Genomic DNA, 24,191 nt, shown 5'->3' with positions numbered 1-24,191 from the left:
CTGTTACCTGTGTTATACTCCAGCAGTACATAGCTTCCCCGGCACCCCAATACTCTCTTTGTCCTACTGCTGTTTCATAATTCTAACAGATACATTTGTATGGCTAGGACAGAAGATTTATTTGTACATGTGTATGTTTTCATCATAGTCAGTATTAGTGAAAATCACACTAGGGATAAATCAAACCCTATGCCCCTGCTCTTACGTCTGGCACATAGCGGTAGGCAGACCTTTAAAGAGGCCATCACTAATACAGACAAACCTTAAATATAAGCCAGATGATAGCCCTTTCACCCATTCAGTCGTGAATCTATGGTGATTCTCTTTGGGAAAACAGAAATGTAATTAACAGTATATAGCAAAAAGGGAATCTATATTTAGCAGGCAAAATTAAGCTGCATTTTAAAAATGGTACTTTCTCAAGGGAAGTACGTGGAAAGTACCTTTCAAGAGCCAAAGATATGCCTGAGGCATAAAAGTCACAGAAATACGCGCGCGCGCGCGCACACACACACACACACACACACAGAGAGAGAGAAAGGTAAAAAGTGGACATGTTACATCTGTCTCTATAATGCATATAACTAAGATTTCATTTCAGAAATGGAATTTCAGCATCACATGTGGCTTTAAAGCATTTTGGCAGAATCAGCTAACTAGAATGTATTTGTCAGGCACCCACAAACCCAAGTGTTCGGCTATGAATATGAGCGTTACTCTGTCCCGTGTAAGCCCTTAAGGAGCTCTCAGACGTGGTGTTAGAACTCCAAGTTGTCTGTTATTAGTTACATCCAGATTTACTTTTCATGAAACTTGTGTATATTTCTTGGTTAAAAGGAGTATTCTTATGAAAAAAGAAAAAAAAGAAATAGACAAAACATAAAATAGACTCTTAATTCTAGAGAACAAACAGGGTTGCTGGAGGGGAGGGGGCAGGGGAGGGGCTCGATGGGGGCTGGGGATTAAGGAGGGCGCTTGATGGTGTTACATGTAAGTGACATGCAGAATCCCTGAATTCTGCACCTGACAGTAATATTCTCCCGCCTGTTAACTTACTAGAACTTAAATAAAATCTGGAAACAAACAAAAAGGAGTGTTCTTACAAACCCTTCTTTCTGCTGATTTCAGCTGAAACTCCCGTCTTTTGAGTAGCTTAAATCTAACATAATATTTGTGAAGGAACCTTATGGTACATCTCATTTAACTTCCTGTCCTTGCCCATGAGACAGGTGGGGTCTAGAGCCTTTACATAATTTAAACACAGCAGCCAGTGATAACAGCACAGTGGAATCTGCTATTCTCCTAAGTCCTCAGGCCAGGGGTAGTGAATAACCAGGCCTTTTATGCTTATTATGGAACTCGGGAGTGTAGTTAATCTCCTGGGCTGGGTATTACTCTCCAGAATGGAAAGCCAACAGTTTCTGGCCTACTGTACCAGTGCCTTTTCTTGTTAAAATATTTGGGGCCTTGGTGGCTTTACATTGAACTCCGCATTTTGTACCTTGGGTGATGAGTATTACCAAATAACTAAATCACTTCTGCTGTGTGTATGAAGTTATTTTCTTGTTAAATTGAACGAGAGTCTGATGGGGGTGCAGTGCTTAGCACTCCATCTCTTCTCCAGCAAATACTGAACCCGGCAATCTTAACCTCAGTAGAAGTCAGTCCCTGAAGACCTATCAGGTACACCTTCAGACTAATCCTGATTCTCTCATTTATTGACTATAGCAACAGGTTTTCAAGGTGAAGAGAGGTTCAGATTTAAGGGGAAAATGCCTCTGGTCAGATGTGTTGTAATTCATTATTTAATTTTCTTTTTACTAAGAGAAATTTGCTGTTAAAAAAAATCTGTTTCCATTTTCATTACTGAAACCGTGGCTACTGTTGAGATGACCTCACCGTGGAACCCAAACTAGAATTCCAAACCCAAAAGGGCTTTGACTGCAGACCTAAGAAATCATGTGTGAGTGAATACACACTTCATCTGAAACATTGTGTTTTATGATACTAATAGGTAGCTTTGTCCCAGGTTACTTGCAGAGTTGGTGTGCGCCATCCCCCTCCCACCCCACACTGAACACCCGCAGTGTTTGCTGCTGGATCAGGTCGTCATCCAGCTAGATGGTACACTACTATAGTGGTCCTTTGCAGTTCGAGCATGTCCACGTTCTAGCTTCCATTTCTCTCGTGGAGATCAGTTTTGGCATTTAACCCACAGGCCTTTGGAAAACAGGTTTGCACAAATGTAAACACGGGGTTAATCCTCCACACCCTCATTCTAGAGCTGTTGACAAAGTCATGCTTTGTGGATTTTAAAATAAACTTTTTGTCACTCTCTGCAGCTTTTGGTATTTTCCCCTCCCATTTTTTTTTTTTTTAAACTCCCTCCTAAATACACTTCTTTGTTAAATCACTGATGTTTCTGGATCGTGGAAAATAGTAAGCTTGAAGCCCACAGAATATATCCAACTTGACTACAGATCTGATGACAGGTCTTTGAATGTGGACTTTTATTACTTGGGTCCTTTTTGGCCCTTCACAAAAATGGTAAGATTCCATGCTTGTGATAATATTGCTGACTCTCGCTGGAAAACAGTCAGCTCTGAGCAGCCTTCTTCCTGTATGGTATTTAAGTTAACTCACTATGAAAACCACATCACACCCTTCCTCAATTTTCCTTCCTTTTTTGGTGGGGATTTGGGGGGAGGGTTCTCCTGTCTGGCATATAGGAGACAATGTTTTCCCCAGCTGGGCTCCTTTTCTCTGGGACTTACATGTCTGACAGTCCTCTTATGAGTGAGATCGCCACACACACACACACACACACACACACACACCCATTAAATGAAAAATACAGTAGTAGGAGGCAGACAGCTAACTGATGGTGTTGTAAGTTGTGCCTCCCTCCACTTAGCTATTTTGTTCCTTGTAGATCATGGTCTAATTATTTAGCATTAAAGGGGCACTCATTCTGTGGGGTGTGTAATCATATTTATAGTACCTTTTATTAGTTTGCATTCCGTCGTGGTAGTGTGGTGATATCATAAATAACAGAGAAATATAATATCCGATGCTTGTGAAAGGATTTTCTTACAGCCAGAGCATTTTTCCTTGTCCTTCGGTTTGCTAGGGGAGGTGGGGGAAATACGGTGTGTGCTCATGTGTTCAGTGCCCAGTGCCCGGTATTGGTTAGGGAGTCCGAGTGCTCTGCCTTTTCGGAAAGAACTGTCCCGTGAATTTGATGCCGTCTAGATTTATAGCGGCATGGCTTGGGCTGTGTTTGCTGCCTTAGTCAGCTGTGAGAGCTCCCTGCTGGGGCCACTCCTGTCTGATGGAAAAGCAGCAGCTGGGAAGGTGCTGTTTCAGGCTCTTGCTGTTTTAAAAAAAAAAAAATGAGAGCGAGAGAGGGGGGAAAACTCCAGTAAGTCCACAAGCTGGCATTGGAGGGGGAGACCGTGGTCATGTGGTTCTGGCCATCCTACCCTCTGTCACAGTGCGGATGAGAGCTTTTTGCTCTTATCCAATCATGCCTGGAATGCCGCTTGCCACTTGGGTTATTTCTGCTATCTGTCGCTCTTGGTGCCGCAGTGCTAACGGTTTGGCAGATGGGACACTTTTTCTTGGAGTTTGTGTCTTCGGTTTTTGACTTCTGGCAGCGCCGGGCGTGTTGTTGCCGCTCGCCCTCTCCCTCCCTGCCCCCCTGGGCACCATGGCCCATCGGCTTCGGTTTCATTTTGGCTCGGGGCGCAGCAACACGGCCCCCGAGTCCGAGATCCTAGACCAGGAGAGGGAAGACGACTTTTTCATGGCATTCCACACGCTGCCGCGGAGGAGCGGCCCGCACCCCTGCGCCCAGCACGGCGCGGAGGCCGGCGGGGGCCTGCGGGAGGCGGTGGGCGCGCTCAAGCGCAGCACGTCCATGTTCATCCCGCAGCTCCTGGGCCCGCTCGACGCGCGGCCCACCCGCAGCTCGTCCGTGCAGATCTCGCTGCAGCGCAAGGCGGCCGACGGAGCCCCTGACCCGGGCGTGCCGCCCGAGGGCCCGGACGGCGATGCGGGCTCGGCGTCTCGTGCCGGTGGCCCGGAGCCCCCGGAACCCGAGACCCCCGGGAGCTCGCCCCCAAGGGCGGCCCGGGCTCCGGGCCCGCAGCTCAACGGCACGTGCGGCCGCCGAGCGCCTGGCTCCGCCGCCTGCGATGGCCGTGAGGAGGCCGAGCCGAGGGCCCCACGGGGCCCCGAGGGGGGCGGGGGGCTGCGGATCCAGCACCGCGCCTCCAGCGCCGACGTGCGCCAGGTGAGGCTGACGCCCTTCGGGGCCGATGGCCAGAACAGCCCTTCGGCGCGGGAGCCCAGGCGCTGGTCCCTGCAGCACGTTCCAGATGCTTCTGGAAGCTCCGGGAAGCGCTGCTTCGTCTTCCAGTTGCAGCAGCCGCAACCAGGCGCTCCGGGGCCGGGCGGGGACTTCAACTTCGGTTTCACCGGCACCAAAGGGGACAGGCTGGTGAGGTACCCCCGCATCCGGCTGGAGAGGAGCACCTCGTACCCCACGCAGCCCCGTGCTGAGCGCGGGAGCCCCACGGAAGAGCGGGGCCACCCGGAGACACCGCCTCGGGGCCGCAGGGGGGCTCCCGAAATCCACAGGACGAACTCGGTGGAAAGGACGCCACAGGGGCAGGGCTGCACGTTCAAGATCAGGCAAGATCAAAATGCCGGGCAGCAGCACTTCAGAATTCTCGTGACCCGCGGGCCGGACGAAGCCCCCCAGAATCCCGAGGAGAGTAACGCCAGCAGCCCTGGGTCCGCGGTGGCTGGCGCCCCGGTAAGTTGGCTGCGTTCGCGTGTGAGCGCCGGCTCCGAGGGGACTCAGTCAAGCCCAAAAAGCTGCTCCTGCAGGCTAATTAAAACAAACTTCATCCTGCTCCTCTCTGGGAATTTCCCTGCTTCGGGCCATTGTAACAAGGTCTGGCTGAGTTGTGGGACCATGATTTGTAGCCCGGTCTTTTGTAGAAGCCCATAAAACTGTTAGTCTTTAAGAAGACACCGTGTGTTTAGATCCTAAAAGTCAAATAAGTGTTTTGAAGAGCGATGTGATCCCTGCCCCCTCCTTGCCCCTTTCTGAATAAAAGAATTTTTAAAAACTTACTACTTTAAATGAATCTGCCCATGCCCCAACTTGTTGCCCTTGGAAATTCATTTAAAAACTGTTTGCATGTGTAGCCTGTGATACTGTTTCATTTAAAAATAACCAGTTCTCCTAAAGGTGAGACAATGTCACAAACTTGAGTCTAGTCTCTGAACAATTAAGTGTGCAGAAAGTTTGATCAGTTCTTCCTAATGGCCCTTTTTGCTTTGGAGGGTTGGCCCTTGTTATATAATTTATTGTCTTTGGGCTTTTGCCCCATTAAGTAATACTGAGCAAGAGTAGTCATGCTTGTGGGGACTTGTTCATGATGAGATTTCGGAGGTCGTGCAACCTAACACGGGCCACTTGAATATCTAACCTGGAGGTTGTATATAGAATAGTAAGTGTCCTGTCTCCAGCTGTGGAATCAGGCACCCTAAAGACAGATTTGGTCTTTCATTCCTCCTGTGTTCTTACTCTCTCCCTTTGGTGAAAGGGAGTACAGAAAGACAGCTGCTAATTTTACTAAGCAAATGATGACTCTGCAACTTTCATGGTTTATAGTGGGATAAAAAGTTTTACCAGTTAACTTTCTTTTACCTAGTAATTACCATTCACCGAGTGCTGTCTAAACAGCTGACTCCTTATATGTTGAATTGGATTTCCCCCTCCCCCGCCCGCCCTGGATTTATTTGGTGACCTGTTTGATGATAAGATCGTGAAATATCGCGGCAACTTTCTGTTTGGGTTTTGGCTGTGTGCTGTGACTTTTCAAAGTGGATGACTGAGTATTACTGTGGAATTGGATCGTCTTTTATTGCCGTGTGTTGAGAAATGTTTTGGCTTACCACACGGCTCCATCATTGGTTTGCACCATTTGGAAGGTGTATTCAGATGCTCTGTGCAAATACGATTTTTCTTGGAGTTCTGTAAATGTTTCTTCTGCTTTCATTTCCATTCATCCTTTTATTATCTCTAACCCTTTTGTTAGGAAATGTCTGAGTGCTTTGTCTTGATTCTGAACCAGTATCATTTTTATATAATAGTACAGATTTCAGTAGCATTTTGATATCATAATAGTTCTGACCTTCACCCCAAGACAGTACATCACAACAGTTGTAGGCTTCACTGGGCAAGACAATTTCTTGTTGAACTTGGAGTACCTGCCAGTGGATGTTTCATAAACAAAATGCCTTCCTAAAGGTTTGGTAACTACTCAGTGATATTACCAAAAACTGAAGTCATTTTGCAGTTCTGTGTCGGAGACAGATGGGTTTATATAACTGAAGTCTCATTTGGCTTGAGATTTCTAATGCAATTAAGAAACAAATAGGATAATGAAAACTGATGTGTACTTAGATACAAGAGCTATTCTCTCTTGAAAGGACTGTGAGAGCCGAAAACATTTCTTCCCATTTTGGAAATTTTAATGTCTAAAATAAAGAGCCTTTCTTGAAAATAGGTTCTCTGGTGCAAATTTCATAGGTGTAGTTCTCAACATGTGAATTTTTATACACCTGTGTATTTTTGTTCATGGACATAAATTCGTTGGTAAACAGCTTTTTTTTTTCTTTTTTAAAGCAATAACTTTTTTTCTTTAAGAGGCAGAACTGAAACTCGTCACATCACAAAACCGACTGCTCCATTCAACACTTTTCAAAGGGGCAGGGGTGTCAAGTCTAGGCAGCAGCTGCCCTGGCCTTATTTATCTTGAGGGAAAACATTCACTGGGGCGTCTCCAGTCTGGCTGCCACCAGGCTTTTTTGATGGTTCACATGTCTGCTGCTTTGGTCAGAAGGGTACATGAAAAATTAACTAAAATCTTTTGCAGCCTGGTTTTTAAATGCCATCAGAAACCTTTCTTGATTGGGCAAACCACTCAGGCTTCCTTTACAAATGTGCGCCTGTTTCACATCTATCTTCTGCCTTGGACCTTATTACGGGGTTACCCTTTAGAGTAGTTTTCTGTGTTTCTGTCTCCCAGACATCCTGCCATGAATAAATCTCAGATGCAGTGTGACTTCAGAAAAAAAAAAAAAATGTCGACCAGCTAGATTCCTGGGCAGGGGGGACATGGAAACTCCCTTTGCTGATGCTTTTCCATCTGGTCTGGCCTCCCATTCAGGAAAGTAGAATTGGTTCTTGTGGTCATCCGCTGGGATGTTTCAGAGGACTTTAGAAATGAGCAGTTCCATTTGTGGTGTTATGGCCAGCCATTTAGTGAATGCCTTATTTTCTGAGTTTTTGAGGTATCTGGTTTTGCTATGGACTGCTTCGCTGTATTTGAGTTTTTCTCTTGAAGTCAGATCCCTCTTTCCCAGCCTCAGTGCCCCCTTGAAAACAGTCCCCGGCATAACCACTGCTAGGTTCTGTACTGTACAAGCTGAGTGTTCGTATCCCGTTAATGTTACCAAGTGTTGCAGGTCCACTGTGTATATAACATTACACTGGGTAGTTGGACGGTTTTCTGGCACTGTCTTCAGCTGCTGGCTAACAGGGTTTGTAATGTAAGCGGGGGAGGGAGGTGGGTGCAGGCAAAAACAGGTCGTCTCTGACCCACTACATACACCAGTGGGGAAGGGAGTATTTCTCCTTTCCTTCCACCCTGTGTCCTCTGCGTTTTCTTTGTGCCCTCTCAGTGGACATCAGTTTTGCAGAAGTAGAGGAATCATCTCTTGGGATTAAAAATTCATCTTATCAGACAACAAAAGAATACCCAAACTGTTTATATTTGGAGGGCATTTTAATTTGAATCTCTTTTAGAGATGATGATTTTACTGTACGGAAAAACTTTGACACCAGTACTAACTGGTGTCACTTTTTTACCCTAAAAAACAACTCTCTGAATATATGTATAAAGCACCCCTTTGTTTTAAAAAAACCACACCAGCAGCAGTGTGATGAGTAAGAAAAAAGCTGCTGTTTCTTTCATTCACCGGGCTGGATTCTATAAACATTTTTTTCCCCTTGAATATAGTAATATTGGGGTCTTATGAGAATACTCCAATGCTGTGTAACAAAATTTCAGCTATTCTCATGGATTCTTTGATTCGACGTCCCTCAGGGTTGACAATGACAGGAGTTTTTACAGAGTCTCTCTAGTACTTCAGCACTTGAAGGTATACCTTCGTCTGTTTCACTTAGTCCTTGTAACTAACATCTGGTGGGAAGGCATTGCCTCACTCAGCCTTCCTTGCTATCCTGCAAAATACTGCTGTTTTTTTATTTCCGATGAAATTGTCATTGGATGTGGGAACTAGCATATTCTATCACTTGGTATGTGAGTAATGGGAATTTAAAAAATACCTTTGAACAATTTAAAAGTCTGTGTAGCTAAAAAGTAGTTAAATGCTTCCAGTGATGTGGCATTTTTGCTGAAATTTTTGGAGATGGTACCTCCAGTTGGTGCTTTGCAGTGTAACAGAGAGAAGGGAGCAGCTTGCCAATTTACTGACCTGTCTCGGGAGTTAGAAGCCTTCTCTGTGATTACTCTTCTGTGAAAAATGAGGATAAAAATGTCCAGCTCCCAGGTTTTTGGTGAGGTTTAAATGAGGGAGGATATGTGGAAGTACCTGGTTGAGGTTAATGTTGGGGTTGGTTTTCCTTCTTAACCAAATAGTCATAGTATACAAATCTTTCTTCCAGGAAGGTAATCAGGTTAACTCTGAACAATCAGGTTTGCATCAGCATCAGGCATAGCAAGGATTTAAGGCATACCTGGAAATACTTAATAAATAGCTTTGATATTCTTGTGTCATGTCATCTATCCTAAGTCTGGCTGTTGGATAATCAGCATCACAGATACTACCACCACCTGTGGTGATGGGTCCCTAAAAAGACTCCAGTTCACTGGTGAGCTATGGACTGCAGAAAGGGATCTTTAATTGCATCCGCTGTAGTGTATTTTCAAACTTTGAAACATCTGTTTCACACTTCATATTTTTGCCATATCATTTTGCTATAACATTTCCATTGGTTACATTTTTTTTTTTTTACAGGTTGAGGCTCTCAAGCAGCAATCTATTATCTGTACAACATCTCCACGTTGTATGATTTGCAAATGAGGGTAGTGTTCAGGCCTTATCAGATTCTGCCTTTTGGAGGGTTTTCATAAATGCTGCAGCTGCTGCTCTTGGCTAAGTCTGGAGCCAGAGTTCCTAGGAATTGAAATTAATCCATAATTTTGTGACACATGTTAAGAAGAAAGTTGTTATCGCTACATAATAATTCATAATACCAGAAGAAATTGAATTCTCTTAAACTTTAGTAAATGTTGGGTGTCTATATAGTTGATTCAACACTTAAATAAACAGAATAGATTAAAAGAACAGGGAGTTAAGGCAGGCACTTAAAGGAGCAGATACAAAGTATCTGAACACTAGGTGTAGGGACCACAGGCAGTCTGAAGCAAAGGTTTTGTTTGTATAATTGATGGTTTAGAACTAATTGAGTCCAATCTAAATGTTAATGTATTGTACAACTTGAGATAATGAGGCACATTTTTAATAAAAATAAGCACATACTATTGCTGAGCACTATTACTGCCCTTAAGTATTTTGACCAGCCCCCCGCCCCCGGCTCTTAAAGATAGTACCAGGACATTGCTGTAATGAGGAAAATGCAGGAAATTCACAGGGTCGAAACTATTGATCAGATGCACAAATACCAGAGTATCTTAAGTTTCCACTGTAATTGCCAAAAGAAGTTAGGGAAGCCTAGTCCCATCTAGTGGCTATTGAGAAGTTTAGTATCTTGTCTTGGGTCATTCACTTTCTTGATTCATACCAGGCAGCGTAGTAGAATAGAATTCATGTGCCGCCCAAGAGAGAACACCAAGACCATCTGCCTGCTGCGTACACCCAGCCCCAGCTCAAAGATTAAAAGGGCCTAAAAGGATAGAGTGTTGAAAACATTAGTTATAAAATTTCAGGAAGTCTGTGGGTTTTTTTGTTTGTTTTTGTTTTTGTTTTCCCCGGGCAAATGGAGGTCATCGATTTTTAGCTTGACTCCTTAGGCATCGTGGGTGAATAACGTTCTCAATGGATGTTCGTTTTTGAACCTTGTTTATTCTGCTCCCAGCTTATTTGGGCGAACTGGAATACAGAGGACTATAAAAGAACAAGTGAAACAGGTGGCCTGAAAGGAAGTGGTTGATGTCCTGGCCGGTTTTGTGTTGTCCTGAGTTGACACTTCGGTGGTCTCTAGGCATCACCACGTTGTAACAGGAAGTTGAGCTTTCAGTATGGAGGATGGAGAGATTGAATTTCAAGAAGCCTGCTTTTTATACCCTGATCGTTTTAGAACCATGGGCTGTTGTCATACTTGGGAACAGAGTGCCTAATGTGAAGGGAGTGGTCCTGAAATGAAATCAAAGTGTCAGAAATTGAGTTGGAAGGGGTCTTCTCTGCTTCAGATGGGCTGTGATCTCTATACCTTGTTCAGATACTTTGTATCTGCTCCTTTAAGTGCCTGCCTTAACTCCCTGTTCTTTGAAATCATTCTGTGTTTATTTTAGTGTTAAGTATTGTGCTAAATTTTGCTTAACAGTTAAGCAGAGTGGGAATGACCCCAGGGAGAAGAGACCAGCATTCCCCCCCTAGCAGATCTGCCCCTGGATTTTACACAGCCTTCTCTTGTGACTTAATTTTTATAGACGGGAGTGGGGAGTGAATCACGGGGCTTTTACACCCTGCATATAGTAACTCGGAGGAGTCTTCTTGCAACCTGTGGTCTTTCTTCCCATTGCTCACCTCTTGGGGTGGGGGGGAGTGTGTGGCTAGGACAGGGTAGGGATGGTACGAGGCGTATTACGTATTTGGTGATTCAGATAGTTTGATAGACGCATGGTTTCTCTTTCTTACTCTCTTGAGGTCAGTTTAGAACTGATAGACCTTTAAAATATATTTAATGGCCCACATGTCATAACTCATTTCCTTGACTTTTTAAAGCTTCATAATCAATTGTATTTCTTGACCATTTTTTTTTTCATACTCTCTCAAAATACACAATTAGATATTTGACTCTTGAGGGAGAAAAAAAGAACTGCTTTGTCCAGGTTTTTTGGGTTGAACAGAAAAGTTGAGTTGGAGCAGAAATACGGAAATGTGTCTGTCGAGCTCCAGCCGAGAAGCCCAGCACTTCTCCGAGCAGGAACTTCTGGCTAAGAGTTTATTGCTCAACACACACCTCTCTCTAGCTCTCCCGAGGAGTCCGGCCAGGTTGACCACTTCACACCAACAGCACAGCTCCACGGTTCTTCTGTATTCTGCTTGCGAGCAGAAATGCCTTCATCTTAGGATCAGTTCAGTATTTACGTACTTACTGTGTTTTACACCTGAAAAAGATACTAAGTTGTAATAAAACTCCAAACTTTTGATGCAGCTTTAATATTTAAGTGGATCTTAGGGTAATAGAAACCATGTGTTTTTTTTTTTTTAATCCTGGTATAATATTCTACATTCTGCTAATTCAAATTAGTATGCATTATTAGGGTGCCTAGTTAATATTGTAAAGGACAAAGCAGTAAAAACATTTTTATATAAACACAGTGTGCCTGAGAGCCTGCCTCCATCCTCTGTTCAAATTATATTAGCAAGAGATATTCCTGTATTTTGTAATACGGCATTGTTCTCTCGCTAATGTATGCAGGAGTCCTTTTTATTTTTACTTATTTTTTAAAAGATTTTATTTATTTATTAGAAAGATCACAGGCAGGCCAGTGGCAGAGGGAGAGGGAGAAGCAGGCTCCCAGCTGAGCAGGGAGCCCGATGTGGGGCTTGATTACAGGACTCTGGGATCATATCTTAGCGAAAGGCAGATGCTTAACCAGCTGAGCCACCTAGGCACCCCACAGGAGTCTTTTTAAAATTCTATATGCATAAACTTACAGACTGTGAGAACTGCCGGACCAGTTCCTTTCAAGTTTAAAATAAGGAAACTGAGCATTATTTTTGCAATGACAGAGAACATCTGTTGTGTCTCACAGGTGTGAAATGATTATTGTTTCATAAGACTGCATCTGTACCTCTGGTATGTGCACTGTACTTCTTGATGTTAGAAACGTGAAAGGTTGGGAATCCTGTTGCCTTGGAGCTTTCCAGGTGACACATGGGACAGTGGACCTGAGGGAAGCCAGCAGAAGCCTTGTGCATGCACCACACTTGGGCTGATAGTCGGCGTAGGCGACGGGTGACAGGCTGTTGACTCACGGGATGGGACACTGTGGGTCATGGTGGACAAGAACGATGTCACAGAGGGGAAAGTCAGAACCAGTTCTAGAAAGATGACCAGGATTTGTCTCAGTGGATGGGTGGAAGGGACTTTGTTCGGAAGATGGAAGGTAGCAGTGACTGCCAGAGATGTGCTTGCTGTGTTTGCCTAGGAATTTCCTTGATCACGATCATCAGCCTTTAACAGACTGGTTTTCGATGTGAAACGTTGTTGGAAGAATTTTGCAGTATAGTTATCAGAATGAATAATTCTTCTCTTTCCCATCAGACGTTGAGTTGAATGAAGTCCTTCCCTGCCTGTCTGTCTGTCTTCCACAGAGCTGTTCTGTAAGCACCTGCTTGGCCCAGCCCCAGGCCAAGGACAAAGAGATAGCAAGACAGTTCCTGCCCCGGAATAGTAGCAACGGGAATTACATTGGTCCCTGTAACCTTCAGTGTAATCTGTTGTAGGGCCATAACCCAAATAAAATGAGTACGCTTGGTTTATAAGGTTTGCCTCTGTTAATTGTTTATGTATGTGCTGGAGATTTATCCTGAAGAAGGGCTAAAGGAATGAATATTCTCAGCCTTATTGACCTTTCTTCCTCTTCAGAATGACACTTTAACATAAGAAAATGCTAGTCCTTATTCTACATTATGATATGGGAACTGTTACGTTAATTATATATAGTACATAGACTTAAATACTGTATGCATTTTTGAGTTAACAACACAAATCCAGAAAATAACCCCATTTCCACTATTCAAATTAACCATATTCATTTTTATGTGGATACGGTCATTACGTAAAATTAATCATATTGATTGGGTCTAAAACCTAAATCAGGAACTAAAATAAGCTCAAGATTTCTCTGAACCTAGATTTAACTAATTTTATACAAAATGTACCACATCATAGAATAAAGAGCAGTTAAAAAAGATCAGAGAGTGCCTGGGCAGCTTAGTCAGTTAAACGTCCCAACTCTTGAGTTCAACTTAGGTCATGATCTCAGGGTCATGAGATGGAACCCCAAGTTGGGCTCTGCACTCAGTGGGGGTTCCACTTGAGAGTCTCCCCACCCCCACCCTCTGTTTCTCTCTCAAATAAGTGAATGAATGACTAGACCTCCCCCCCCCCTTTTAAGATTTTATTTATGTGAGAGAGAGAGAGAGGGAAAGAGATTATATGACCAGGGGAAGGGGCAGAAAGAGAGGGAGAAGCAGCTTCCCCACTGAGCAGAAAGCCCGGTATGGGGCTCAGTCCCAGGATCCTGAGATCATGACCTGAGCCCAAGTCAGATGCTTAACGCAGTGAGCCACCCAGGTGCCCCATGAATAAATCTTCAAAACAAACAAAACAGAAATCCCATATCTGTGAAGGATCCCTCCTAACCTTGGAAGCAGAAAGGGGAATTGCAAAAAAAAAAAAAAAAAAAAAAAACAGACCCAGCTATATTAAAGTATCAAATTTCTGAACTATGAGAAATATTAAGTCAGGAAAACAACAGATGTTTTTCTTAGCGTTTAATACGACTTTCTTGCACGGTATATCTTCTCCGTGTCTGTGGTGCTGCTTACATAATTTTGCTAAGAGATTAATGTTTGTGTTGTAAAAGCTCTAGTAAATACCAGAAAAATATGGAGGTTCCCCTTCTCCTGATTCCCCCACCTCTGCCCTGGAAAGTAAGCACGTGCAGGTGAATCACGTGGAGGGATGAACAGTAGAGACCTAAAAGCCCATCCCCCCAAGATGCATCACTTTGTACCTCTCACATTACAAAAATGGTCAACTTTCTATGTAGAATTGGGAGACACTAGGTTTGCAAATAGTACATTCAAATTGCTGGCAGTAGTATTTGCGCATGTGACTTTAAAATGATTATTGTGCATTTATGCATTTAAAAATGATGACACAAGTTACACGTACTGAAAGTCTTGTGTGTTGCAACATTAGAGTTAATCCGGAGGAAGTTACAAACTAAACAGGAGCCTTTATAAAGAGATGTTTCTAGGGGCGCCTGGGTGGCTGAGTGGGTTAAAGCCTCTGCCTTCGGCTCAGGTCTTGATCCCAGAGTCTTGGGATCGAGCCCCGCATCGGGCTCTCTGCTCAGCAGGGAGCCTGCTTCCTCCTCTCTGTCTGCCTCTCTGCCTACTTGGTGATCTCTGTCTGTCAAATAAATAAATAAAATCTTTCAAAAAAAAAAAAGATGTTTCTATTTTCTGGTTTTTAAGTAGTTTGCTTTCCTGTACCCTTTACCAAGAGCAGATGGATGAAAAGAAGGGCTACTATGAAAATAATTTGTTGATTGTGCATTTGTAGTTAGGTCTCAGCCATTAGACCTTTTGGTAAATGAAGACTCCTTTAATCCCTCCGTGAGTACATTTGTCACCAGAATTTTAACATTTGAAATTCTCTAATTTCTTTTCAGCCAGTACTAAAGTAAATAGCTGAGTTGAGCTGTATGTGTCATTATTTTTTACTCATGGAAACTTAATGTCACAAGAATGGGCTTCCTGAGGTTAACATGCTGAAGCACTCTAAAATGGTCCCATTCGAGTTGGATTAATAGTTTAGATTGCCACTTAATGGGGTGCTTAGTTGGCAGTTGATGGAGAAAGTGGTCTGTGTTTCGTGTTTGAAAATCAAGGAGCATTTCAGATGAAGACTTATTGCCCCATAACGTGTTGCTGGTGGCAGTTACTAGACCAGAGACACTTCCCCAGGACCTGAGACTTACGCTCGCTGAGCAGGGGCTGTGGACTGTGTCTCAACAGAGAGAGCCTTTTCTTTGCACACCTTTTAAAGGTGTGAAGGGTTCCTTGAGTTTGGGGGATATAGGATCTGTCTCTGTCCCAAAGAGCTGATCCTTTTGATGAGAAAGGGGAATCACACAAATCAAAGACCCATGATTGGGGGGTCCCATGAGGGCGACCCATTTCCATTATCTGTTGACCCCCCTCAGCTTCTGATTTAACACAGGAGCAATGGGAAAAATCAGGCTCCAGCAACAGTGTTGGCCTCATCTGGGGAAACCTGGAAAGGGGCCATATGTAGGGATTGAATATGTATATTGATCTGGGGACCGTGACACAGCAGAAATCCTGGAAAGGCCATTCTGTGACTCTCTGGAGCCAAAGGGAGATGTGCTGGATGGGCAGGATAGCTTGTGGAAAGGGATCCGGAAGGAAGCAAAAACATTCATCGTAGAGATCAAAGTTCCTGCGTCTGTGCCGTAATCCAGAAGGAAAAAACATTTAGGATCTTCTCTCCACCCCCACCCCATCTCCTTTTAATTTAGTACTAATTAGGAATTTGGTGGGGGGGAGGGTTTTCTGTGGTTTCTTTCAAGCAGATGATAGAAAAATCTGTTAGCACACCCATACTCCCAGTCGGTGTGACCTTTGTATTGAAGACCCCCCTGACTTGAAGAGCCTGGGCAGTCAGGTGAATGCACCGCCTGTACCCTGGTAATAGATCTGTGGGGTTCTAGATGGTGATGATCTCCATTTCAGTGCCTTTGTTTAGAACTGATGTTGGGGTGAAGGAGACGGTTGTGTGTTTCTGACTCATGGGATCATAATATTTATTTGTACTTTTCTGAGCCTCCCTGTTTCTCTAAGATGAAGCTTTTTTTGCTCTGAGAACGAATGGGTGGAACCGCCCAGTCGGGCTGCCTGGAGACTGCTAGAAGTCATCTGTGAGGTTACTAGTAGATGAGATAAATGTGTGTGCAGTGCATTCCTTGGGTACTTGGTGCATGCCACACACCATCTGGGTTCTAGGTGTACAGCCGTGAACAAAACCAAAAGCTCTTAGCCCTCACACAGCTCACATCTGATAGAACGGGGACAGAGGAGCAAAATAGGGGAGAAACACAGATACTGAATGAGGATCAGCGCCCTGGAGACGAGCAGGGAAGGTGGGTGTCTTCACGTGGGCATCGAGGAGCCAAGGAAGGCCTCCGTGAGCTGAAGACGATGAGCCATAGCTCATAGCTGGGAGGGGCCATCCCATATTGGGGGTGGGGGGCAGCACAGTGGCCTCGAGGTCCAGGGATTCCTGGAGAGCAGGAACAACAGCACGAGACCAGCATGACCAGAATGGGCACCCAGGCATGAGAGGCCAAGATTTGGAAGACAGACTGGTCAAGGGGTTGGACAGGTCGTGGAGGGCCACGGTGGGGCCCTGAGGAAGGCCACAAGGAGGGGTTGAAGCAGTGGAATGATGAGACCCCACAGGCTCCTGTCCTGAGACGGTGAGGCAGGAGCACGGAGGCCACTGCCGTGTGCCCATCACCTTGGAGGTGGCAGGGTGCGGGCTCTGGACTCTGCTGCTGTCCCCGTGCCGTATGTTCCGTTCTTCCAGATCCTGGGGGCAGTCATCCGTTTTCTCAGGAGTCAGTCTAACCTTCGTACTTAGCCTGTCAAACCTTCATAGCTAGACTGTCATTTTCGTGCTGCATTGCCGAGAAAATGGGAAGCTTTTATTCTCCTAAGCGAGTGTTATTTCAAGATGCTTCCTGCCGCCTGTGTCATGCCAAGGTGGGGGCGGGCTCAGCTTTGCAGTTCTGCACGGGGAGCCGGCTTCTGATTTGCAGACGGCATTTATTATAAGGCATATTGTCCATTGATGAATGCTGTGTGGGCTGCAAGGCAGCTCCACGGCTTTTAAAATAGCTCATTAATCCCGCAAGCTCACCCCCCGAGAGAGAGAGGCAGCCCCTTCCAAAGTGGTGTCCAGGAGCAGGGGTTTTTCCGTCCATTCCTCCGTTTTTGTCCTCTGGTTCATTGTGTGTTTCCCTGAGGGGCTGAAGACTTGAAATGGGCCCAGACGGTCTCAGTTCCTGGAGAGGATGTGAGATTGGGAGACAACTTTTAAGTTGCTGTTAAGGAAAGAGATGCGTGTTGGTCTCCGCTCCTGAGGATTTCCCACATAACGTGGGTTGAGACAGAGGGAAATAGCAGGCGTCATGCTCTGTCCCGAAGCTCTGTAGGCACAGCGGGTCTGTCGTCCTCACTCTGAACTGACCGAGTGGGGCCTACGCAGAGGCTCTGGGTTTGGAAGGGCCGATGGAGTCCTCGGAGAGCAGGAAGTTCCACTAGTGAGAACACTATTGGGGACATTCTCGCTGTCTCACGGCCACGAAAGGGTCATGGGCAGAGGGTGTAGGGCACAGTGGGGTTCCAGGCCACCTCCCTTACTGAGTGGAGCCCTGCAATTCCAGTGATCTTTGTTCCCAGAAACCTCACTGCCACTTGCTTTTCCTTTTGAGCAGGCTTCTTGTTTGGCCTAATATGTTGCAGTCGGGGCTGGGTGGCCAGGTGGCATCTGTTGGAACGCTGGTGTGTGTTGCCAAGCAAAACAGATGCAGGAAGATTTGCCTGAAGGGGGGGGAGGAAGTGGGAGGCAGGTCGTGCTGGGGACGGGAGTGGGACTAAACCATATTCATCTGTGGAAGGGAGGGCATTGCTTTCTTGCATTTCAGAAAATCCTTTTGGGTTCATGCAAGTATTTCCAAGCCCCTCGAATGCCTCTTTTTCCTGGCCCACCCGGCATTCACAGTGGTGTTTAAAGATTTACTACAGCAGAAAGAATTACTGACTTTCTCCCTCGTGCAAGTCACTGGCCATCAGGTTTTTAATTTTATTTTAATTTATTGCTCCTTCTGCCTGTTAATAGGTTGGCCCTTAATGGAATACAGTCTGCCACAGGTGGCGCAGACTGGGTAAAAAGAATTTCACTGATTCTCATTATCTAACTCATTAAAGGATCCCTGGGCCGTGTGTGGATTTACTGATGGGGGGCGCCGTTTGGGAAGGTCAGTGTACCACAGTGATGCCACCATGCTGTCGGGGGTGAGAACAGCTAGTCTAAGGGGTTAGTGCTAGTGAGCTAGTTAGTTAAAGCGAGTGAGCTAGTTGATTTTTGTACTAAACCTTGGTGTCAGAGCCGATGGCACACCCTCGTCTTCTCGTGGGCCTCCGTACTCAGGCCACAGAGGAAGCGTCCACTCAGATGGGTCTCTGTGATACCACCTGTGCATTTAGAGTGACAGAATGTTCCGGCTGAATATTTGCAAATGTATATGGAAAAAAGCTTATCTCCCAAAATAGCTTAGAATGAAAGGGATAATTTTCCCCTCCCTTTCCAGTAGCAAGAAGTAAGTGAAAGTGGGGTTCTAATTCGAGACTGGCAAGACAGGTCAATCCTGTTCTGTCTCCTTCGCAAATACCACTGTCCTCCAGGTACCCGGAGTAAAGAGTCGCTGCGTGCGTTCTTGTGCCCTTTGCCAACTGCCCTTCTCGAAAGCGTTGACCAGCTGTCCGGGTGTTCATGAATTTCAGAGAAGGGGTCATAGGTTGTCTTCCTTTTATGGTATTTAAAGCTGAGTATTAAAAAAGTGAAGGATCGTAAAGGTCATGCGGGCCAGTGTCTCATTTTTTTAAGCAGGAAGGTGTGGTGTCTTGTCCAAGGGCATGCGGGAAGGCGGTAGCTGAGCTTGGGTATCGGGTGGCCTGACGCCCAAACCACTGCTCTTCCTGCTCCCCCCAGCACAGGAGACTGTTAACTACAGCTGAATTTTGGCCATCGGGAGTCCTTTCAGATGAACTGCCGGAAGACCATGCACCCTGTTCTAGGGCCTTCTTTCAAGCTGCCTTAAGGGGAACACTTGGAACAGACGTCAGTGTGCTTTTTTTTTTTTTTTTTTTTTGGACTCACTGTTACCCTCAGAGCCATAGATTATTAATATAATCTCATCATTGTGTAAATAAATATTTTTTAATGATGCCGTTAGGGTCTGATAAGGTATACAGTCTGCTTTCCCTCGTCATTAAAGTTCTCACGACCCCCGTGATCTAGGAGAGAAGCTTGCCCTTTGTTCATTTCTCGTTTCCCTTACCCCTTCCTGGGGCTGTCACTGCCACTAGCCCTCCTCCCTCTCCTGATTGGCTGCTTCTCCCCTGCTAAGGCCTGAGAAGGTGTTCGGGTGTGCTTGGTGGGATTGCTTAGAAAGTAAGAATAAATGGGCTGCGGATAGGAGTTTGAGTCACTGTTGTTGCGTTGAGGACCTGTGATCTGTCTTTTGTCTTCTTCCCCACATCTCTTTGCCTGTTACACTCCTCTTTGCCCCTCGGAGCACGTCCGGAATCAGATAGGTGATTGTGAGATTTTGGTTTAAACGTTCAGTGGGAGAATCTGGGCCAGCTGTGGCGTAGTTCCTGGCACACATGAGTGCTTAATAAATCTTTGCCGTCTTCGTTGTTCCTTCTGAAGGACAAGATGTAAATTCTTCACAGATGTCTAGGGATTGTGTAGGTTCGCTGCCCATCCGCTGAATTTGTATTGGCAAACACATTTTTAGTTTATCCTAGTTTTTTTAGGGGCTGTCGGGGTGTTGCCCTTCTCTTTCAGGGTTGATCTATTTTCTACCGCGCTGAATGTAAGAACCATGAAAAAAAATCAAAAAGTATTCTTCAATAAGATTTTTATGATTCATTAGACTAACAGGTGTCAGCAACTTTCATTTTCATGACTTAAGGTAAAAGGACTTGAAAGGCTTTGGTGGTTTATTCTCCTTTTTTTCAAAGGCCAAAACCAAGATCGCTTTTTGGTAATGGCTACCTTTCCCCTGGATATATGTTTTCCCAAAAAGTACTGTCTGATTTTCATTAAACCCATGCAGAGACGTCCTCATTTAAGTTACCCTTTAGATCTCTATAAACTTTTAAAAAACCAAATCATAACTGGAGATGTGCAGGTGGTTGGGGGTCAGTAACCTCATCAACAGTCGTGTAATGGCACGTGTGGATGGCGTAGTTTGCTCTTGAGATGAAAATGCAGGCACCCGTATTTTCCTGGGTAGGTCATCAGGGACCGTTGGGTAAGAATTACATTAAAATCAGTCTTCGTCTTGCATCTTCCCCTCTTCACACGGAATGTGCCATTCTCTCCTCTGGATTTCAGGAGTCTATTAATAAAGTGTGTGTAAAGAATTAGTTGCTAATTTTGGATGTGCTTGAAATGAGATTGTCAGCAAATCACAACTTCACATGCAGGACTGCAGCGGAAGAGGAGTTCCTAACTTACGAAGAATATGAAGGGTGCTTGACTTCTCGTTTTTTTCCTTCTATTGAGATCTCCGTTGTATACTTTAAAGACGCTTAAGTGTTCTATAAGATGATGGATAGAGTTTCTGTCCAGACTTAATGTTAAGGTGTTACAGTATTAAACCTGTTTGTTAACTCTCTACTGGCTAGACAGTAACTCAAAATAACATTTATTCCTCCACCAGAGTCGGTAGGTAATAGCTGTGAGATGGGGTACAGTTCAGTGGTAAAACTGGCAGAAAATTAATATTCTTTAGTTCAGCTTCCCCCACTTAAAAAAGAATAAACAAAGTCCGGGGATGTTGTGTGGTTCGTCTGCTGTTGCTGCCTTCACAAACACTGGAAGTTAGAAGTGAGCTTCTGAGTTGCTTTCACATTCCAGGGAGCGTTCTAGAGATGAGGGACATGGCCACTGGCTCGTGGGAGCCTTAGGCTGGCTTTGTAGTTACTACGAACAGTAAAAAGCTGCCAATAAGTGAAGTAACTTACATACTTTCCTAAGGATGCTGGAGGAATTAAATAGGAAGCTGAGGCCGAGAAGAATCATAGTGAGGCCTGCTTGAAGAGAGCTGCTCGGGGCAGACCCATCTTGAGCTGATCGCACACGGAGGCCTCGCGAGTGGAAATACTGAGCACACTCGGGGGTCCTGCTCATCGGAGGGACAGAAGGGATCACAGGGCCATGAGTGTGTCCAACGAGGGAAAGGGAGAGAGTGGTCCAAGGTGAGTCCAGGGAACAGTGCAGAGCGGTGGGTCCTTCACGTCACAGACTGTCCTTTTGTCTGAGTGTAAATGACACGGAGGCACCTGGATGGGTAAAAGTAACTCGCATTACCTCTGCAGCTCTGGAGCCTGGGCAGTAAAGGAGCTGTTAAAGGAGAAGCCCTCGCGTTTCCAGAGGGAAAGAAGAATCCATATCCGATGTCATCTCTGAGATTTACAGAGGGTTGCTTCCTGCCATTGTTCCTCCCACAAATGATCGGAAGCCACTTCTTTGTTTCCTTTTCAAAATTCTTCACTGTGTGTTTTGCCTTTACTGAGCTGCCATAAAGACCGGGCAGTCAGGAGCGTGTGCGAGGCGGTGAAGATCCTTTCCTCGTCCTGAGACTCCACTTCCCTTTGGGAACATTTGGGAGAGAAGTTGACGCTGTCTCTGTTGGATCGCTGTTCACTTTCTGGGCCCTGCTCGTTGTGTCCCGCGCAGACACCGCGTGCCGGCTGGCGGTCGGGTGTTACAGACCGGCTTGGTGACCTCGTGGCAAGGTGATGAGCAGGTGTAAGCTCTGGGCACTCCGTGAGCTCTGGGAGAACCTGCTTTACTTCGGACCACAGTGGTGGGCCGTGTGACCTTCCGTCAGATTGCAGGTCCTGCTCTCAGACCATGGTTCGAGTTTATATCCATTTACCCTTCTTAGAGTGCGCTTGGAAGACAGTGTGGTGGAGAGCTGCTTCAGCCCTCCCCCAGCAGGGGGCCGGGGGGGGGGACGGATGGGGAGGGTGTGTTTCCCCTCCCCTGTGAATGCAGTGGCCCTGCGGCTGGGCTGGTCTACACTTAGCCTGTGCAGGGCAGGCCGCTTCCCCTCTGTCTTTGGGGAATGCGTGCTTTTGGGATCCAGCTACCATGCAGAGCCGTCAAGTTGACTGCCAAGACGGTCCAGCTTTCGGACCTTCCCCACCAAAATGCCAGACGATGGAGCGAGGCCTTGGCCGTTCCAGCCCCAGTCATAGCTGACCACAGCCCCGGGGAGACCACAGGCTGCCCCGTCAGTCCACGGACTGTAGAAGTCATGAATGGCTGCTGTGGGCTTTAACCCCAGAGTTTTGGAGGGGATTGTTAGCAACAGATAACTCAAAAAGGACAGTGTCCTTCACATCCAGCCCTGGGGAACTGAAGTGAGGCGGGTTCAGCAGACCCACCTCCTGTAGGTGAGCTTGGGGGAGCGCGGGGTGGCCCCGTGCTCGCACAGCTGTCTCCCCGGAGGCTGGAACGGGGGAGCGGCGTGCACAGTGGGCACACCAGACGGTCCAGGGATACACTTGGTGTGCACAGCTGAGAAACAGCTGCAGGGGCCCCACGGACGGGGAAGGGTGGGTGTTTCGCTCTCAGGAATGGAACTATTCAGCTTGAAGGGAAAAGACAGTTTAAAGAAATGCATCGTTTCCCTAGGAGAAGGAGAAGCGTTCTTCGCCTAGGCCTGCACCAAGACCCAGTTCTTTGTTAAAATCTGGCTTAGTGGGTGGATAATGAAGGACTTCTTCCAAATAATAAAGAATGGCTTCCTCTGGGGGGGGGCGGCTCCTGTGGGGTGATTTGCTTCTTTCCCAGATGTGAGTGGACTTCAGTGTTGAGTCACCTGTGAGGTACTGTGTCCTGTAGGCCTCTGTAGCTACAGCAGTTAGTAAAACGCTGTGTACATAGTAGGTGCTCAGTAAGTGAGGTCAGTTTGGTTTTTATATAATTAGATTCACATTACACGTGATTGAATTAAATTTGCTCCAAAGCAAAATCTGCTCTTGCGTTTAAAATCACAGTAGACAGGATCCGTTTAAGACCATGCCTCCATACTTGAACACATGTTCTCCATGTTACGTGATTAACCTCCCCACCCACAACATGCGTGCGTGCGTGCACACACGCACACACACACACACACACAATCACATAGTTTCAGAGCACAAGTGAAGGATTTCCTGTTTCTTGAGTAATCTGAAAAGATACACAGCTCACATCCTCCATCCTGAGCATGAATAGGTTTGTAAGGTCCTTGGCCAGTTGGATGCTGAGTTTTCATTCCTAGGAAGTAGGGTCTGGCAGCTGTGTGAGCTCCCCGCCCGGACCCAGCAAGGCCTGAGTCACCTGCATGTAGTGAGGGCTGCTGCTGCTGGCCAGCCGGTCCCTACAGGCTCAGTACGCCCCAGCCCTCACCTCTTAATTGACACAGACTTGTGGGTCACAGGTCTCTGATCTGGAGAGGGAGGACACAGATGAGAGCAGGAAGACTTAGAACCTCTGGGCCTCACAGCCCTGGCCATTAAGTAGGCTCACCGGTGGGCAGCTGATGTCCGTGGGGCCAAGGCCCAGCTCATCCCTCCTCTTTCTGGCACTTCATGGACCAGAGCCAGAAGCAGCATCTTGTCATTTTAAGTCTTTGGTCTCATCTCCCCTTCGTCTACTAATGTTCTGTTAAAGAGCCTTTGTCATGTCAGTAGGAAGAAAAATTAATATTGGCTTTACATGTGGGTTCGGCTTGCAGTGTAAAAAATAGCCTGCCTTTATAAAGCACTAGATCTAAGGTCCCTTTTCTGCCACTGCTGTGACCCCTGGTCATGAGAGTGTTCGGAGTTCACTTCCGTGCATGTGAAATGACACACTTGCATAAGAGTCTCTGAGAAGGAAGTGTTACATACGTGTTCTTGTGCTTTACAGATGTGGTTGGTTATATTATCAGTAATAGCTTAGATATGTCAAGGTTGGTTTTTTGTTTTCTTTTTTCTTTCTAGAAAAGCTAGAAAATGTCGAGGATTTCTTTGTTTTTTTGCCCCTAAGATGACTTGAGAAGGATTTTAGCCTGAAGCAGTTGAGGGAAGGCTACGTGCTGTCAGGAACAGAGTCAGCCTGAACTGCGCACCCGTCGCTGGCCCTGGGTCTGTCCTGTGTCGGGGCGTGTTGGGTGTCTCTGGTTCCGAACTTGGACATGGTCGTGCTGAGGCCTTTTGATCCCATAGACCCTGTCCTGCTGTTGCTCAGACAT

General features: G+C 46.0%; 1 protein-coding gene across 6 annotated transcripts in view; it reads left to right on the top strand.

Annotated features, from left to right (window-relative positions):
• Window positions 1-24,191, top strand: part of NEDD4L (NEDD4 like E3 ubiquitin protein ligase) — a 327,498-nt gene that overhangs the window by 192,675 nt on the left and 110,632 nt on the right. The window contains exon 1 of one of the 6 annotated variants that reach the window (XM_032310029.1): window positions 956-4,819. The exons of 3 other annotated variants lie outside the window; for them this stretch is intronic. In XM_032310029.1, coding sequence (XP_032165920.1) covers window positions 3,710-4,819 — 1,110 coding nt within the window. In that variant the 5' untranslated portion in view covers window positions 956-3,709. Of the gene's footprint in view, window positions 1-955; window positions 4,820-24,191 lie in introns of those variants that run through there. 2 more of the 6 variants (XM_032310033.1, XM_032310030.1) reach the window with 2 other exon arrangements.

The sequence above is a fragment of the Mustela erminea genome, chromosome 13, assembly GCF_009829155.1.
Source record: "Mustela erminea isolate mMusErm1 chromosome 13, mMusErm1.Pri, whole genome shotgun sequence".
Classification (NCBI taxonomy): Eukaryota; Metazoa; Chordata; class Mammalia; order Carnivora; family Mustelidae; genus Mustela; species Mustela erminea.
This window is presented reverse-complemented; position numbering and strand designations above follow the sequence as displayed.